The sequence below is a fragment of the Toxorhynchites rutilus genome, chromosome 2, assembly GCF_029784135.1.
Source record: "Toxorhynchites rutilus septentrionalis strain SRP chromosome 2, ASM2978413v1, whole genome shotgun sequence".
Classification (NCBI taxonomy): Eukaryota; Metazoa; Arthropoda; class Insecta; order Diptera; family Culicidae; genus Toxorhynchites; species Toxorhynchites rutilus.
The window spans coordinates 709,352-729,020 of record NC_073745.1 but is presented as its reverse complement, the minus strand read 5'-3'; the positions used below and the strand labels follow the sequence as shown (position 1 = coordinate 729,020).

At 38.4% G+C, this 19,669-nt stretch overlaps 1 protein-coding gene across 1 annotated transcript; it reads left to right on the top strand.

Moving 5' to 3' along the window:
* Positions 1–6,182: 6,182 nt before the first annotated feature.
* On the top strand, positions 6,183–8,307 carry LOC129769722 (polyadenylate-binding protein 4-like). Its single transcript, XM_055772155.1, has 4 exons — positions 6,183–6,476; positions 7,127–7,465; positions 7,556–7,988; positions 8,058–8,307. Exons 1-3 carry the CDS (start codon positions 6,266–6,268, stop codon positions 7,891–7,893), a joined length of 888 nt encoding a protein of 295 aa, XP_055628130.1. The 5' UTR covers positions 6,183–6,265; the 3' UTR covers positions 7,894–7,988; positions 8,058–8,307.
* Positions 8,308–19,669: the final 11,362 nt, after the last annotated feature.

The window sequence follows — 19,669 nt, the reverse complement described above, 5'->3', positions numbered from 1 at the left end:
TGAAGCACAAATTTCTGCATTACTCGAGAATTCATCAAGCAAATGAAACCAAATTAGGCATATGGAGGTTTAAGGGTGCAATAAATAATTCTATTGTGGTTAAACCAGCCGTATGACACCCGCCATGTTTTTGGTGCCAACATCTCAAACGTCAAAAGTATTTGTTTTCTTCAAAACAGCGATCCGCGTTGGCGGCATTGAGCTTCGTTAACTAGTTCAGGGGAACGTCAACGAATAGCTGATTTCCAGTCGGAATGAACGTTTTCAAAATTAAAATTATGAGTGAAAATTAGCTTGTCCATATCAAATTAGTATTCTATTTGAATCAGAGATCGAAATTCTCGCTCGGCTGCGCGATAAATATTCATCCAATCAATCTAGTTTTCGATGAACTGTGTATTGTTGATATTTTCGTCTCTTCCTTTTCACCGAAAATTCTTTTTCAGAGAGAAAGGAATGTCGAAAATCTCTATCTCGGAAGTTCAACGAGAATGCTTTTTCGTCTCTCATTTGGTACTGAAAATATGGAGCGAAAAATCAAAGCTAACTTTACCAACATTAGTCTGTTAGAGCAGCGTCCAAACGTTCTGCATTTGGACAGCATGTGAATTGTACAAATATTAATCCATCTCATGTTCACTTCACGATGAAACCCAATATTGCCGTATGTTTTCAGCTGTACTGAAGAAGTGAAAAACCATTATCGGCATCAAGGAGTCACCGAAAACGAGACCATTTTTCGGCAATCATAACTCACCGAAAAATAAAAATCGGCTCTGCGTTTCTCGCGAGAATCGAAGTGAACGTATAATATTCTCTCGCCTCCTATATTTTTAGCTATGTTTCTCTTTGGGTGAAAATGGATATTTTTCGTCTCAAATCGGCGAGCATTTCGATCTCTGATTTGAATTAAAAACATTTTTGTTTGCAGGTGGTGAAAAAGTCTCATACGAAAATTGCTTATGAAGACAATTTTATATTATAATCAAAAAATTCAGCCACAATTTTGGAATTGCATAGCCATATGGTTGAATGAAAGTCAGAAATACGTGTTTCAAGTAATTACATAACATGATGTGAAAATTTTCATTCAAATTTGAAAATTTTTGAACCGGCTTGGGACCGGGTTTGGGACACACATTATGGCCCTAATTTGAAGTTCCCACCAGACGTCGACACTATTTTTCTGTCATCGCGAATTACCAATTTACCACCATCTGACATATCGTGATGTCGATGATGAACTTTTACAGCAGAGAGATGGTGAGATATGCGGTGACGGTAGGTAGAGTAAGATAGCGATAATCGTGCCATACACCTGGGTTAGACACTTCACCCCCCCCCCCCCCCCCTCTCTAAGGTGAGTGGGAGGGGGGTTGATCTGCCATACAAATGAAACACGAATTTCTGCATTACCAAATTGGGCATGTAACGTAACGGAGAAACATGTTATTTGCATTTGAAAAATCTTGAACGAGAATTGTGTCTGAAAATAATCTGATATTATAATGTCGAGTTTTGGTAGAAGTACTAGGAATTTTATAGTAAAAGGTAATTTCAAGGGTAGATTAGAAGATAGATCAATCAATGAATAATTCTGCGATTGGACCCATGTACAGCGCTTGGAAAGAAATTGTGGATGTGATAACGAAAAATAAATTTTGGGCGGGATCGTTCATCCGTATTTATCGACAAAAAGGATTGTACTGTCTTAAAGTGCTGAACATCTATATTTTTTTATATAGTTGAATTTCTTTGCTGAAACTTGTATTCTGAGTGAACTTCTATAGAAAGAATAGAAGTTTTTTTTAATTCGTTTGTTTTTACAGGCTCAGTTATATAAGTTTTAAAGAGCCGAATTCTTAACTATATTTTTATAACTTTTATAAACGTTTTTCTTAATTGTATGTGCACTGTTTTCTGACGAGGAAACAGCAGTTATGTGAAACTGTTGACAAGAAAACGGTGCACATACAGTACGTTCCAAGAAGTTAAAACTACTCAAGTTATTAAATTTTTCAGCGATGAAGAAAAGCTCGATTGAAACGATGTGTAAATAGATGGAAACAGTAACTATCTTCATTAATTTTATAAAGGAGTAATAATGTTAAATGAGGAGTAACACCTGGTTCTATAGTTATGAAACACTGATACTTTAGTTTTCTTTGAACGTTTACAAAACAATTAAGGTTATAAAGTTTGCTTTATATACGAAGATAGTCATTGTATACCATATTATCATTTCGACCGACGTCCTTCGCATCTCTAAAAGCTAAAAATAGAGTGATTTCATAGTTATGAAACGAAGTGTAGGATGGTATAAATAAATATCCTAAAAATTGTGTTGCTAAAAATCGGAGAAAATATTTCGAATAACCCTACATATTCCAAGATTTACGAAGTTGTTCAGAAAGATTATTGGTAGATTATTGTTATACGAATTGATGCTTTTTTTTAATCCCATTTATTTATTTGTCAGGCTCATTAGCATTTTATCTGTAACAGAGCCGGGTTTTTATCATGTACATATGTACATTTATTATGTACATATGTTTATGTTTCTATAAATTGTAAATTACACAGTAGTAGAAGTAGCCATTTAGGCGTTAGGTTTTATGTTCCATTACATTATGGTAAATTACACTGTAGTAGCCATTTAGGCGTAAGGGTATTCTATCTGTTCTTCCATTGTTCAGCAGACCGGACAGCGGAGACAATTGATATTGATCATTGTTGGGTTATTTATAGAACAGCAGCCCGATGTTTCTTGCAGAGCAGAGCAGTTGTATGGATGAATCGATCTTTGTTCCACCGTGGATCGATCTCCATAGCTGATGATGTTTGCGTGGACGTAGTTATTCTATAACAACACAAAGATGGTAAGTAATTGAAGTAATTGAGGGCCCTGAGTTTGAACTCACGATCGATCGCTTAGTAAGCGAACGCGTAACCAAGTGGCTACGAAGACCCTCCGAATTGATGCTTAGATGAGGATAGATTTTTTTTTTAGAAAAGTGAACAGCATCAACTATTAGGCACTGACGATTTTGAGCGATAATTCAAAACCGCGACGAGTCAAAACCACACTACGTGTCATACCACGTCTCCCACCACTCGATTATTTGAGTTTCCAGAGATGTGTAGGAGCTTGGTAGAAATGAAGTATATGGTGTAGGATATAATAACTACCTTCATCAAAAGACTGGCCAGGAGTACAACGAAGTATTTCGGAATCATTTATTGTTGTTGTACCAAAAACAATCGCGATAAGTGGGTAATTGGGCACTAGTTAATGAAATGAGGTCAGCCATGGCAGGATTTAATGAACTGGAACTTCAGATTCTCGACTTGTCAGTTTGTTTATCAGATCACACCGCAATCGAGAACTTGAGATGAGTGATCATACGAAAGTTAGAAGTAGCTAACCAGCAGTATGAAATTAGATTAGATGGTTATAATTCATGCAAAATCGATTTTGTTTTTCTAAAGGAGTGATAGTTTTCCATCTGATTTTATACTATATACTCCATTTCAACCGAAAATAAAATGTTTAACAACATTTCAACTTGAAAATTAAAATAGCTTAGCCAGGCATGATAAAAAATGTGAATTTAAGCGCTATACAATTTTTTCCCGAATTTTGGGCCCTATTATAGAAATCGAATCGAGGATTCGATACAATCCAAGGGATTGCTAAGATGACCGCCTTTTAGTAGCCACCATAGAAAATCATGAGCATAGAAATCATAACCTAAAATTAAAAATGAAATGCTCCGCGCGTTTCTTCAGCTGTGATTTTAATTGCAAATCGTCAAGAAAGCTTCCGGATGAGTATCCAAACATCGCTTGCCAAAGGAAACTATCCAACGTAATCAAATATTAACATATATGACTCCAAACATTAAACAATACGTGAGCCCCCTAAGCGCGAGCCCTGTTTTATGCTACCTACGCTCAATTTGCATTGGATGGGATAGGGTTGCCAGAGCCCCGATACAATCACTATCACTATCACACCGAGTAAAATCTGGAATTATAGAAATCGAGGAAAACTGCTCGATTCGTTAGCAAGCTCGAATGTCAGCGGTTGTGATGAAATATTTTGAAACAAGCTTGAAATGTTCCACGAAGCACTATAGAAAGGATGCCAAATCTTTTTTTGAGGCATCTGCTATGAAAATGTATTTCCAAAAGTGTTAATATGGTTATGTTTTGGAGAAAACTGATATTCCCTCAACGAATGAAGCTTAATAGGCGTAATGCGTGCATGGATGTGTAATAAAAACGATATCATGGAACAATTTGCTTTACAAAAATATAATTATTAGAAAATGAATCTTTTCATTTATTTTCACAACTGCAATCTATGGAATTCCGTAAGGAGTCACACATAAATTCCACTTTTTTAAGGAAAACATTTTTTTTATGTAATTCTCTTTTAGCGTCGATTTCTTGTTGTAGCGGCGTCAATAGCTTTATTGTATTGGGCCACCACCTCAGGTCCTGAATTCTCGCTTGTTGTGTGCTAGTGTTTATTTACTTTTAACCTCATGTCAATCCAAATCTGTAATTTAAAAAAATCTTTATTGTTTTGCAAGACATTTCAGCTTTAGCATATGGTATAGAAAGTTTGGTATAGTATAGCAATAAAAAAGAAAATTGCTGACAAAAGTAACACGTACTAACATACGCTAGCAGGAATAAGACATTTTTAGGTAGGAAATTCGTTTGATAGTAATTCAAATAATATGATAAAATTTACTTATGAAGTTATATGTATCGTAGAAGAAACATTTACTTTCCGGCATTCTGAACCAAGACGCATTGATGGTCTCAGCGCATTAAGCTCCTCGCTTGAATTCCTCCCACGTTTCCTTAACCGGGATTTTATTTGAACTGCCTCCACAAATACCTCGAGCAATGTTTACATTCGCTTCCATTGGTTCAACGAGTCGTTCAAACATTTGTCTGTCCACTCGTTTTCAGCCACTGAAATATGTGCTGGAAGTAAGTTCTGCATTGTAAATTATAACATAATCAATATGAATAATGTTGGATTGAACACTTACCTTGTATAGACTATTCTGGCAGCACCGTAAAACAAATACTGATCAAAACAAACGAACATGTGTTGAAAATTGCATATATTCAAGCGTTTCTGAAATGTTTCCTAAAGGAAAATATCAGGGACGCAAACCAAAACAAAATAATTCTCTGAAGATATGCAACAAGTGAACCAAACAACTCGAAAAGTTCTGACACTTGCATCGATAGCTATCACTCGCTCGGTGCTATCGAATTGCTCGATTTCTATAATAGCAAAATAGGTCTAACGAGCAAAATTCTTATCGCCTTAATTTCTATAATAGGGCCCTTTGTTTCCAAAAAGAGAGGCAATGTCAACGTGAACAACAGGGGAAGAGGTTTAAATTTGTATCACTTTATTGGGCATAAAAATTGGTTTAACCCCTTCGCTGAAGCGTCGTCTATAGACGCTACATCGATCGCACATCGCGCAATCTTTTCGGCGCAGTGCTCCGTACAGCGGTATCACTCCGGCGGAGCACACTGCCGTATTGAAAAGGTTAAAGCAACTATGTACGGAATGTACATAACCTCACATAACCTAACAAAAAACAAAACCTTACAAAATTTAAAAATATGTAGACTTTTCTACAATATCACTTTGATTAAAGATCACGCATTGTGATGTAGGAAAAAAACCATTAGATTGAACCTCCTACAGGAACAAAAATGTAGGTTTTGGTCAATGTTTTTGGTTGGCTCTTTTTTGATTTTTTGTCATTTACCGCAAAACGGAAGAACGGAAAAAAATAATTCTTGAAGATTGGATTTAATGGAAATGTTTCTGTAACGCAAATAATCAAAATTACACCTATGAAAAAAAAATATTTTTACAGCTTAAAGGCTTTTTTTCCGTAAAAACTGTACAATCTATTGTTTTCGATCGAGAAGGAGAAGGATTCTAATGCAATGCCTACTGTTATACGACTTCATCTTGCTGGCAGTGGAATGACAGGAGCCAGATTATATTGGGTACAATTTAAAAAGAAAGGTTTCCTTTTTTTCCTTATGACAATGAAGGGAAAGGCTGTAAGTACTTCTATACTTCCACACAAGTCTATTGTTTCGTCTTTGTTCGAGGGAAACAATGAGGAACATAGCTATTTGAGCGCAGTTTAGTTGCGAACTTCATCCTCTGTAGAGTCGAATTCTAGTTGGTCTGTCGAAAGTGAAAGTAAATATGAGTGATCTATATACCATGTATCCCGGATGTTCAAACCAAACCGTAGCGTCCCTGCGCGTCAGCAATTTACATGCATCTACAACGAGGGAAAAACTATTCCAAGTATTTCGATGCATCGGACATATCGTATCTGTTCGTGTATGCTATGATAGATATAGCAATCAACCTTTGGGCTATGCCTATGTCAACTTTGATCGGCTTTTGGATGGTAAATAATGCTCCGGTTTTTTGACTTATTCTTAATATCTGTTAAATACACGTTATCTTCGCTCACTTATCTTTATTTTGTGGTCTTTTGTTTGCTATGCATAATATTGCAATCTTCCACTTGCAATATTATGCATAGATTAGCATAATATTGCAAGTGGAAGATTCATTCAATATTCCAACATTTCTAAGACGTTCCTTAGGATGTATTTCAAACGAAATCAATCAAAATTGTTTCTCAATATTCAATTGAAAATAATGTGATGTATCCCATCAGAAACGAGACACCATTTTGTTTTCAATTGATATAAATTCACAATAGAACTTGAACGGAGAAACTAGTGCTATTAATTAAAAAAAACTTTAGCATTAGTTTGAGCATTGGCATGTCTTGAGGCAAACTTGAAATATTTAATACAGTTTTTGTTTGCTGAAGAATTCGTTATAGTCTTTTGTGGACTTGTTTCGTGAAATCTTTCATAGAATCTTCAATGGCGGTAGGCATTTATTCCACTTCTCTTCATCTTCTATCGACTCTTTTGGATATAGGAACCTAAGCTGGTACATCTCTTATTGTTTGTCTTCATGCTGCTCATGTACGGACGTAATGTAGTATGATTAAAATGCATAATTATTCTTTTGAATTTTCAGCCAAGCGTGCTATTGAAACATTAAGTCGGGTTCATGTCAACGGACTCCCGATGAATATTAAGATGGTGGGACACATAAACGGCGCAGGGCAGCGTTTGGTTAACTCCACTATTAGCATTAGAAATTTGGATGAAAACATAGACAAACAAACACTACACGACAACTTCAAAGAATTCGGAAAAATTTTCAAATGTAGAGTAGCCTTAGACAGTAATGGAAAATCGAAAGGATTTGCATTCATAGATTATAGAACGGAAAAAGCGGCGAAAAGTGCGAAGGAACAAATGAACGGAAAAGTTTTTAACGATAGAGCGATCACAGTATCTATTATCTCTACAGGTAAATACTACAAAAAGTTGCTATTATTTCATTACTCTAAACATACCGGAAGTGATAACGACTATATTAACTATGGAATATCCCTTACAGAATATTCAGGCCGCGTTCACGGAGTCAATCTTTATGTCAAAAACTTAGGCCAAACGATCGATGATAAACGACTTAAGGAGTTATTCGAGCCGTTCGGAGAAGTCATCTCGGCCAAGGTGAAGTTCGATGGAAATCGCTCGAAAGGATTCGGTTTCGTTTGTTTTTACGATGTTGAGGAAGGCTTGAATGCAGTTGTCGATATGTTTGGGCGCTTGGTTGATGGCAAGCATCTTTATGTAGGAATAGCTCAACCCAAGAAAGATCGCCAAGCACAGATTCTCTCAAATGGCTCAGCACAACCTGTCCATCAAAACAGGAGAGGTAGGAATCAAGCGTAACCAACCAACATAATGTAAATGAGAGTCACTACAGCATAGGCCATTACTGCATTGGAATACATAAGCCGTCAAACCTCGTCTCGCCGAATTCCAGAGTAAGTACTGACTGAAAGTTCTCATGAAATATGTCAATTCTAATACGATTACTATTTACACAATGACAGCAAAAACAACGCACATTCGTGCTTGTTGGATTATATCAAACAGTCGCTGCCCGAGAGCCTCAGTTTTGATGGAAGATCATCAATCAACTCGTAGATTAGTTTATACACGTCATGTTCTGGTTTTAAAAGCTATTCGTTTTTAACAATGTTGACGTTCCTGACAAATGTATGTTCTACGAACCTCGTTGATATATAAGTAGTTTATCAGTAAATGTAAATAAATGTGAATGTGATATTTGTCTGTAGAGTACTTATTTATATTATTTACGAAGTTTACAAAGACTTCTTCGAAATTACAAATGATATCTCAAATATGTAAAGGCTAAATAAATTTCGCTAAGAGCTTGTGGTCAGGAAAAAACTCGAGAATTATGGTGATGTCTTTCCTTGTCCCTATTGGTAGAAAAATGGACAGTCGATTTTCTGAAGCATTTGATCACGACCAAACTGATGCCTTTTTGATCTATTTCAGCTTACTGGTCTGTAGCGACGAAAGTAGACACTGCCACAAGGTTTCGTTACAACAAATTGTTTAACATAGAATGGTTATATCTATAAAAATCGGAACTTGAAATTAAACAAAAATTAAATACACATTAAAGCATTTTTAAAACATAATTCAACAAAAAAAAAACTGGACCAAATGGCAAGGTTTCGCTCGGGCCATGGTTCCAGGCCAGTTGAGCGGTTGAATGCCAAAATGTTTTTATTAGGCGTCAAGCAAATGTAGACTACATACTTATATATTTTATATATTATAATTTAAGTCAAATATGCGCCGTTTTGTTTGCAAACTTGTTGCCATTTAGAAGGCAACTTCATTATGCCCCCCTTATAAAACCCCCCCTCCTTATTTGCAAAAAAACTCAGACAGCCAGTTTTCGCAAGCCACTTTTGAGGCCAACTTAGTTTCATCAAGAGCGTTTTGCATGGACCGGAAGAGGTGATAATCACTTGGAACCAGGTCCGGACTATACGGTGGGTGCCATCCCATCCGAGTTCCCGTAGCTTCTGGCGGGTCATCAAAGCTGTGTGGGACCGAGCGTTGTCCTGGTGGAAAACAACACCATTCCTATTGATCATTTCTGGCCGCTTCTGGTCAATCGCCTGCTTCAGACGATCAAGCTGCTCACAGTAGAGAACCGAGTTGGGGTTCTGGCCATAGTTGAGCAGCTCATAGTGGATGATTCTCTTCCAATCCCACCAAACACACAGCAAAACCATCCTGGCCGTCAATCCGGGTTTGGGCCGGCTCACCGCGCTTCGACCACGAATTTTTTTCGCTTTAGGTTGTCGTACGTGATCCACTTTTCATCACTAGTCACCATCTTCTTCAAAAATGGGTCGATTTCGTTCCGTTTCAGCAGTGCATCGCAGGCGTTGATTCGGTCTAAAAGATTTTTTGGGTCAACTCGTGTGGCACCCATACATCCAGCTTTTTTTGAAATCCAATCTTCTGCAAGTGGTTTCAAACGGTTTTATGGTCTATACCCAGTTCCTGGCCAATCGAGCGAGTGCTCACATGCCGGTCTACTTGAATGATTTCAACGATTTTATCGGTTTCCACGACGATTGGCCTATCAGTACGGGGTGTATCTTCAACAGCCACTACATCAGAACGAAATCGATCAAATCAACGCTGTGCTGTGCGAATCGTTACAGTATCGGGTCCATAAACTACACGAATTTTTTCGGCCGCCTTCGTTGCAGTTTTATCTCGCAGGTAGTAAAAAGCGTAAAATATGGCGAACATCTTGCTTGGTGGACTCCATCTTTGACGCGCTATAACTTGAGACTCAAAAGGATAATCCGGGGCTCTGGCTACCCTATCCCATCCAATGCAAATTGAGCGTAGGCAGCATAAAACAGGGCTCGCGCTTAGGGGGCTCACGTATTTAATGTTTGGAGTCATATATGTTAATATTTGATTAAGTTGGATAGTTTCCTTTGGCAAGCGATGTTCGGATACCCATCCGGAAGCTTTCTTGGCGATTTGCAATTAAAATAACTGCTAAAGCATTAATGGGAGCATTTCAATTTTAATTTCAGGTTATGATTTTTATGCTCATGATTTTCTATGCTGGCTACAAAAAGGCGGCCATCTTAGCAATCCCTTGGGATAATCACAACACTGTCAAAACGACACTTGTAGCACATAGCGAATTCGTTTTTAAAACTTAGTCAGTGCCAAACTGACTCTGTAAAAAAAAAAAACGTTTTCAGTTTCACGAATGCGGTGGTTTGTTGGTGTGCGTTATATAGTCTGATTTGTTTATATTTGCTACGTCAAATGTACAGTGTCGACGTCTGGTGGCGATATTATTACTTGGGAGGTAAATTATTCTCTATCAGATCAGAAGGGCCAAGTGCAGTGTAAAATATAAAAGTTTGAATGAAAATTTTTACTTCATATTGTTTAATTACCTAACACAAGTAATTCTGACACTCACTTAAGCATTTGTCGATGCATTTCCTGTTTGTTCCACAAATAATTATTATTATAATATAAAATCATCATTAGACACAGTTTTCGTTCAATATGTTTCTGCGATATCGAAAAAAGCCTCTTATTTCATCACATCCCAGCAAACATTAAATCGCATAACAAGCGTATATATAACATCATATGACCTAAAATTTGGTTGGCATATAATGCGCCTAACTGGCATATGCATGCAAAAGTGGAGGCCATATACATACAAATGCTTACCGAATTTGTTTGGATGTATATGCAACTTTGACCGGCTATAATAGCGATTATGTTAAAATTGAATTGCGATCTAATATGAGTATATTCATGAATTGTCAAAGCACCAAAATACGACTTTTGCCATACTCATATACGATTTATTACAGACATAGAAAAAAAAACAAATGGCGTAAAATATTTTCGTGAAATGTTTATTATAGCCTCGCCTCACGAATCGCCATTTTTATATATAAGTATTTATGTTTGTAGAAATAATAATTGACTTGTGTTGGGAGTGGAATATGAATGTTTAAAATGGCACAGATTGATGCTTGGTGAAAACTGCTCCGATGTGGGTTCGAACTCCGGTCGTCTGGATAGGTTTGGATTATCTTCCAACAATTATCTCGTGCGGCTATCTGTAATTTAATTTAACAGCGGTTAAAACATTCGAGTGCATCAGCATTTCATTGACATTTCAATATGATGTAATATGTTCTTTATTAGGATCTAATATGATTTTTTGTTCCATGATTTTCTTCAGCATGCAACACGATTTACTACAGTACTGAATCGATTTAAATTATACGCTTATACGACACACAAACTGCATCAGCGTAATATACGCATATGATGCGGATTAAATATATTTTACGACAATGTACATCATAAAATTGATGTTTATTATACCGAATTGCGACTTAATTTGATAATGGTACAATAAATCGAGTTTTTACATTTTATGCCATTTCAAATATACACGATACATACTTTGATTGATATTATATGCGATTATGATTTATTCGGATTTCTTGTAAGGGTACTCATACACTGTTTGACCGAAGCCAAATATTTGACTTTTTTTGACAGATAAAATTTGGTCAACGTGTACTGATCAAATATATTCTAAAGGGTGTGTCACATCAAATTGCATCACGGAAAAATGCTGTAGAAATTTAATTTTTAGGAATTATATGTTCAGCTTTCGCTTATAATCAGATAAGAGTGTATAGATCACGTTGGCCATGCTTCACTGTCAATTTTTGGTAAATTTGGAAAAATGTCGTCGAACGAAAAAGAGCGTCGTGTATTAATCCTGTGCACTCATTTCGAGAATCCGGAGTTGTCACATCGGGACATCGGTAAGATGCTGGGAATCGTCCAATCCACGGTCAGCAGAGTACTAAAACGATACTTCGAGAACCTAACCATCGACCGGAAGGTGAAGAACGGCAAAAATGGATGTTCCGTTAGTGAAAAAGATCACAAGCGCGGAGTTAAGCAGTTTAGACGTGATCCGAGAAGTTCGGTCCGGGATGTCGCCAATAAGCTGAATTTGTCAAGTTCATTCGTCCAGCGGACCAAGCAGCGGGAGGGCCTGCGTACATACAAGGTTCAGAAGGCTCCTAACCGCGACGAATGGCAAAACATGGTGAGGAAGACGCGAGCCCGGAAGCTGTTCACCGAAATGCTGACGAAGCCGCATTGCCTGGTAATGGACGACGAAACCTACGTCAAAGCGGACTTTCGTCAGCTGCCGGGCCTATTGTTCTTCTCCGCAGAGGACAAATTCAGCGTTCCGGAGGAGATTCGCAAGCAGAAAGTATCCAAGTTTGCCAAAAAGTACATGGTGTGGCAAGCGATCTTCTCTTGCGGAAAGCGGAGCGCCCCCTTCGTGATGACCGGCACGGTAAACGGGCAGGTTTACCTTAAGGAGTGCCTACAGAAGCGCTTACTACCACTATTGAAGCAGCACGAGGGCCCGACCATCTTCTGGCCGGATCTCCCTTCGTGCCACTATTCAAAGGACGTGTTGGAGTGGTACGAAGCCACCTTCGTGCCAAAGGAAATGAACCCGCCCAACGCGCCGGAGCTTCGCCCAATAGAGATATATTGGGCGATTATTAAGCAGGCCCTCCGGAAGAAAAGTTGTCAAATCGGAGGCGGACTTCAAGAGAAAATGGATTTCTGTTTAAAAAAAACTACAACCTGACGTTGTACAGAACCTTATGGACGGGGTAAAGAGGAAGGTGCGAGCATACGGGCTTGGGCTCGAAGTATGAATAAAAAGAAAATGCCAAAAGTTGTTTAATAGTTTTTATTTTACTGTCGATAATTTTCAAAAGGATCGGTCTACTGGGCGAATTTCTACAGCGTTTTTTCCGTGATGCAATTTGATGTGACACACCCTTTACACAAAACACGACAAGCAAATATTCAATTATTGGATGCCTAAAATATTTTTTCAGTCTGTTCTTCGAACCTGTCGGTTCATGGTTAGGTTACCTTGAATAATTCAGTTGATTTTTTCCATGTTCGGTGTTTGATATTGTTTACTACTGTTGAATTGAATTGAAGAGTGGCAAACATAATAGTGTTTGTACAAATATCAAATCAAACCTTATCTGTCAAAAAATATCAAATATTTGACCTCCGGGCAAACAGTGTACGGCCACCTTAAGACTTGACACGTGCAAAATTATACGATTTAATGTTTGCTGGGATCTTTTACAAATTTACTTTAACATCATCAAATAAATATTCGATACGTTAAAGTAAATTTTCATTCATAATTTTGATTTTGAAAGCAGGTTTATTCCACCTGAATATCCATCATTATGTTCGCCTCCCAATGAAAGCACAAGTAGCTTAATGCCGTCTACTCGAATATACTCTTCATAATCAGAATCCGAATTGTATTACGATTCCAATAATATAAAAGCAAAAGCAGCAGGTTTTCATTTTCATAGTCTTTATTTTCAGATTTTCCAAAACAATACTCGGAACTTGACAGTTCAGTATAGTTGTATTGGTGAACCCGAGTGCCAACCCGTGAAACATCTCAGTGCGAAACTAACATCTTTCGGGGCGAACTAGTGCGACACTGAGTGCGAAACTGAGTGGATAAAAAAACGTTTTGACAGCAGTTAGTGCGGCCCTGGGGTTGAAACTGAACAAAAACGAATTCGCTAACAGATTGTCGTCTTTGAATAGCCGTATAGTATGACCCGATGCGATGAGTACAACACAAGATATGTTTAAGGGTTGCCATATATTGACAATATACGATATTTCTTTTTCCCCAACCCAATGTTTTCTTAAGTTAAATATTATTCCTACATGTTTCTTTTTAGCAGTTTTTTTATTCATTGGTGTGTCAATTATTTCGCAGTGCTGATTGTATATACGCATCATGCGATTGATAGGAGCGTTGTTTGCATAATTTGTTCTGGATGTTTTGGTTAGAAACAAACAAACTTCGTAGTTGACGCCCAGGTACATAGAAATTTATTTTTCTAGTAATTCAGCTGATTGTACTCGTTGCGATATTAGATCATTAACAAAAGAAAGCATTGCAAATTTACCGCGTTCCTTCAGTGATTGGATGTTAATGAGCATGCAGCGTGTTTCATATGAAAGAAGTGGAAATGAGGTCCAGTTCAACTTACGGAGTGTAAATAAGAGAAACTGTTTCCTAACTGACTCAATGCGTTCTTCATGTACCACCATATACGGGTTCCAAACGATGTTACAGTATTCCATAATGGGCCTTACATATGTGATATACAAAAGCTTGATTGTGTATGGGTCCTGGAAGTTATGTGAGAAGCGTTTGACAAAGCTTAACACACTATTTGCCTTATTGATTACAGAGCAGATAGTGTTCTACGAATGTGAGTTTACAGTCCAGGACGACGCCTAGATCTCTAACTATATCACATTTCTCTACATTTTGATTTCCAAGACGTATTACAATATTTGGTACATAATTTTTTCTGCTAAATTTAATAGTGTTGCATTTTTGACGTAGGACTACGTCTTTCATTTCTATACCGGGGTGTAAAATCAAAGTTTCGAAAACGAAAGCGTTACGCCGGAGACCGAGATTTTGAGAGTTAAAAGCTCCTAAACAACTGAACGAAATGGTATGATAAACACTTCATTCGAAAGATAAAATGTATACGCGTCCTATACTTGTTACTTTCTGATCCAAAAACATGTTTCAATAGTCTTAAATTTGCTTTCAAAACAGGCTATTGAAATCACCAATCGGTATATAAGCGAGCGCCGCTCGGAAATCCCCTCAGTTCTAATTGAACAGCGATTGGAGCATGTTGTCGCTGTTGTGGTGAAGCTCTTCGTTTATCATGAAAGCGCGGATGAACGGTGTCACCAAGAGCCTGTTTGTGCACCTTAGGCCAGAAGGGAATCCATCAGGAGGAGAGTGATGCCACAAACGGTTCCCCGGGAAGATCTCGAAGCAGCCGCTACACACACACACACACACACATACACGGGCGGAATTCTTTCCGTTTGGATGCCATTCAGTATCGAGAAAGATCCGGAAAATAATCTGCCAGTTCCTCTGGGAATTTAAAAATACATTCATGTGAAAGAGTTTATTTGAATGTTTTCTATCCATGTAACACTGTGACTAAATATGTTTCAATGAAGTGCTATTAACAAATGGTTATCGAGTTAGCATTAACCACAGGTGGGCTTCCAGTATCGAGGAAAATGTGGAAATATCCAATCGTTACTGAAAATAATCTGCCAGTTCCTCTGGGAATTTAAAATTACATTCATGTGAAAGAGTTTATTTTAATGTTTTCTATCCATGTAACACCGTGACCAAATACATTTGGTTTTGTGATTTTTCAATTAATCGCAATTAACAGGATAGCTTCTGAAGATTATTCTTCCCCATCAGTAGGATATTTCCGTATCCAATATTGGATGCATAAAACCTTGTGCCTCCAACGTAACGCTTTTCTTTCTCCAAATATTCATTCATTCAGAGTTCAGTTGAATTCAGATTCAACTTCAAACAAATGAACTCTGAATCAACGATAGTCCTACGTCACCCTTGCGGTTATACCATAGATATAACCCACCTCCTGTTTTTTACATTCAGTTAAAAAAATGTTACGAACAATTTGTTCACGATTTGTTAGATAAGAAATGAGCCAGTTTAAGTTTTTTTTATATAAATCGTTTATTTTTACAGGCTCAGTTACATTAGTTTAAAGGAGCCGAATTCTTAAATATATGTTTTAAAACTATACATAAATAATTTTCCTAACACTATGGTTAGTAAGGTGGAAAACCGATTACTCGCGGTTTACTCGAGTTTAGAGGGTGACATCTTTCAGGAAAGGGATGGGATATAAGGGAATTGTTACAATGTTGATGATTACACTCGATTCTTAAATCTATTCGTGTATCTATTGTATATTTACATTTCAACTTATTTTACTGTTTATACCAAGGGGGCCAATTGCTCGCAATGGATGAAAAGGAGGGTATAAGGACATAGGTACAATCACACACAAAGATCGATAGCTTTAAGGAAAACATATATTTGGGTCATGTAATCAAGGTCTAACCGAGCCAACACATCTCTCACCGGCACATTGGGCTGTCTTCCTCGGGCCCGAAGGGAGTTTTCTAAATTCGATCTGGCGACAAGATACACCTCGCACGACCAAACAACATGCTCGATGTCGTGATAACCTTGACCACAGACGCAGAGATTGTTGCTGGCAAGATTGAAACGAAAGAGAAGCGCATCTAACGAACAGTGATTGGACATGAGTCGGGAGATGGTGCGAATAAAGTCCAGACTTTTGAACCACGGTTTGAGGCTAACCTTAGGGATAATCGAGTGAAACCACCGGCCCAATTCATCTTCGTTCCATTTGCGTTGCCAGTTAGCGATGGTATTTTTACGGACTAAAGAAAAAAATTCATTGAAGGCGATTTGACGCTGGTAAATGTCGCCTTCAATCGCACCTACCTTTGCTAATGAGTCAGCCCTCTCATTACCCGGAATTGAGCAATGTGAAGGGACCCAGACAAAGGTAATGACATAACAGCGTCTGGATAAAGCACTCAAAATTTCTCGTATTCTCTCAAGGAAGTACGGCGAGTGCTTTTCCGGCCTCACTGAACGGATAGCTTCGACAGAGCTAAGACTATCCGTTACAATGTAATAGTGTTCAACAGGTCGTGAGGCGACGCTGTCCAGCGCCCAGTATATCGCTGCCAATTCAGCAATATACACTGAGCAAGGATTCTGAAGACTGTGTGAGGTGCTAAAAAATTCGTTGAACACTCCAAATCCTGTGGACTCGTTTATAGTGGACCCATCAGTAAAGTACATATTATCACAATTGATACCCCCATACTTTTCATCGAAGATCGTTGGAGCGATCCTCGATCGTTGGTAATCTGAATATCCATGGATATCTTGCTTCATGGACAGATCAAAATGCACAGAGGAATTGATGTAGTCAGGGAAACAAACACGGTTGGGAATATACAAAGAAGGATCAACCTGCATGGAGATGAATTCATGATATGAACTCATGAATCCGGAGTGAAAATTTAGCCCGATCAGCTGCTCAAAATTTCCGATCACCAATGGGTTCATAACCTTACACCGGATGAGGAACCGAAGAGATAATAAATTGAAGCGATCTTTTAGTGGGAGTACGCCTGCCAAAACCTCGAGGCTCACGGTATGCGTTGAGGGCATACATCCCAACGCAATACGGAGACAAAGATACTGAATTCGCTCGAGTTTGATTAAGTGTGTTTTGGCAGCTGATTGAAAACAGAAACTGCCATACTCCATCACTGAGAGAATAGTTGTTCGATACAACATTATAAGATCTTCGGGATGGGCTCCCCACCAGTTATGCTTCCTAGAAAAAACCACCATCTATGTTTTCTCCGTGGAGAATTCGATCCCTAGCCCAATGGCCCAGGTTGAAAAATTGTTCAAAGTATCTTGTAAGGGTCTTTGCAGGTCGGATTCGTTTGATCCTACGACAGACACCACTCCATCATCTGCAAGTTGTCTTAGGCTGCAATTTTGTGTAAGGCAATTGTCGATGTCGCTTACATAGAAGTTGTACAAAAGGGGGCTTAAACATGACCCCTGGGGGAGGCCCATGTAAGAGACCCGACTTGCTGCCGAATCTCCGTGAGAAAAGTTCAAATGTTTCTCACAAAGCAAGTTATATAACATATTATTCAATAGAGGCGGCAGACCCCGAGAGTGTAATTTGTCTGACAAAACCTCTATTGAAACAGAATCAAAGGCCCCCTTTATGTCCAAGAATACTGAAGCCATTTGTTTTTTTTCGGCGTAAGCCATTTGAATTTCTGAAGAAAGCAACGCAAGACAATCATTCGTCCCCTTGCCCCTGCGGAACCCATATTGTGTATCTGAGAGTAAGGCATTCGTTTCAACCCAACGATCAAGGCGAAACAAGATCATTTTCTCCAACAATTTCCGTATACAAGACAGCATTGCTATTGGGCGGTACGAATTGAAGTCGGACGCGGGTTTTCCGGGTTTTTGAATAGCTATAACTCGTACTTGTCTCCAATCATCCGGAACAACATTATGCTCCAGAAACTTATTGAATAAATTCAACAAGCGATGTTTGGCCACATCGGGGAGGTTTTTCAACAAGTTGAACTTAATTCTATCCGATCCTGGAGCCGAATTGTTACTTGAAAGGAGAGCTAGAGAGAATTCTACCATCGAAAACTCGGAATCAAGATCGCACCTATCTTGTGGTATATCTCGAACAATTCTTTGCACGGGAGCGAAATCGGGACAAACCTTTCGCGCAAAATTAAAAATCCATCGATTTGAATGTTCCTCGCTTTCATTCGATGAAGAGCGATTTCTCATGTTTCGAGCCACTTTCCATAATTTTTTCATTGACGTTTCTCGTGACAAACCTCCCACGAAATTTCGCCAATAAGCACGTTTTTTACCTTTGATCAAGTTTTTAAATTGATTTTTAAGGTCTAAATACGTTTGAAAATTGTCAATGGTTCCTCGTTTCCGAAAAGCTTTAAATGCATTCGATTTTTCTACATAAAGCTTTGAACATTGGCTATCCCACCATGGATTGGGAGGCCTTCGGTGAATGGTGGAACCTGGGATGGGTTTCGTTTGAGCGCGAACCGCGCTGTCATGGATCAAACGAGAAAGGAAGTTATACTCCTCCAATGGAGGTAAACCATCTCTGGAATTGATGGCTAGAGTAATCGCGTCCGCATATTTTTTCCAGTCAATGTGTCTTGTGAGGTCATATGAAGAATTCGACCCAATGGTGATGGAAATTTTGATTGGCAAGTGATCACTACCGTTGGGGTTCTGGATTACATTCCACTTGCAATCTAACGATAGTGAATTCGAGCAAAGCGAGAGGTCAAGAGCACTTGGGTTAGCAGGAGGTTTAGGTACACGTGTTGTTTCCCCAGTGTTCAAAACGGTCATATTGAAGATGTTACAAAGGTCATATATCAACAATGAACGATTGTCGTCGTACTGTTCCCCCCAGGCAGTTCCGTGAGAGTTGAAGTCTCCCAAGATCAATCGTGGCTCAGGAAGGAGTGAGCACATGTCAACAAGTTGTTTGCGGCTAACCGCAGCTCTCGGAGGCCAATACAAGCTGACAATACAGAGGTCTTTGCCTCTGATGTTTGCATGACAAGCAACAGCTTCGATCCCTCCAATAGGTGGAAGGTCAATTCGAAAAAATGACTGGCACTTATTGATCCCCAATAGCACCCCTCCGTATCTGTCATCACGGTCCAAGCGTATAATATTAAAATCGTGGAAAGAGAGATCATCTCGCGAAGAAAGCCAAGTTTCGGACAGAGCAAAAACATCACAATTGAACTTATGAATTAAAAATTTGAATGTATCCAATTTAGGGATAAGACTACGACAATTCCACTGTAAAACAGTCAGTTTAAGTTGTTCCATTTCAATGTTCTGCATTTTGAAGACTTTTTCATTCACTATTGCTTCGAATAGTTTATAAATGCAAGAGATAATGGCAATTCCACGATAATTGCGTACGTCAGATTTAGCGCCTGATTCAAAGATTGGTGC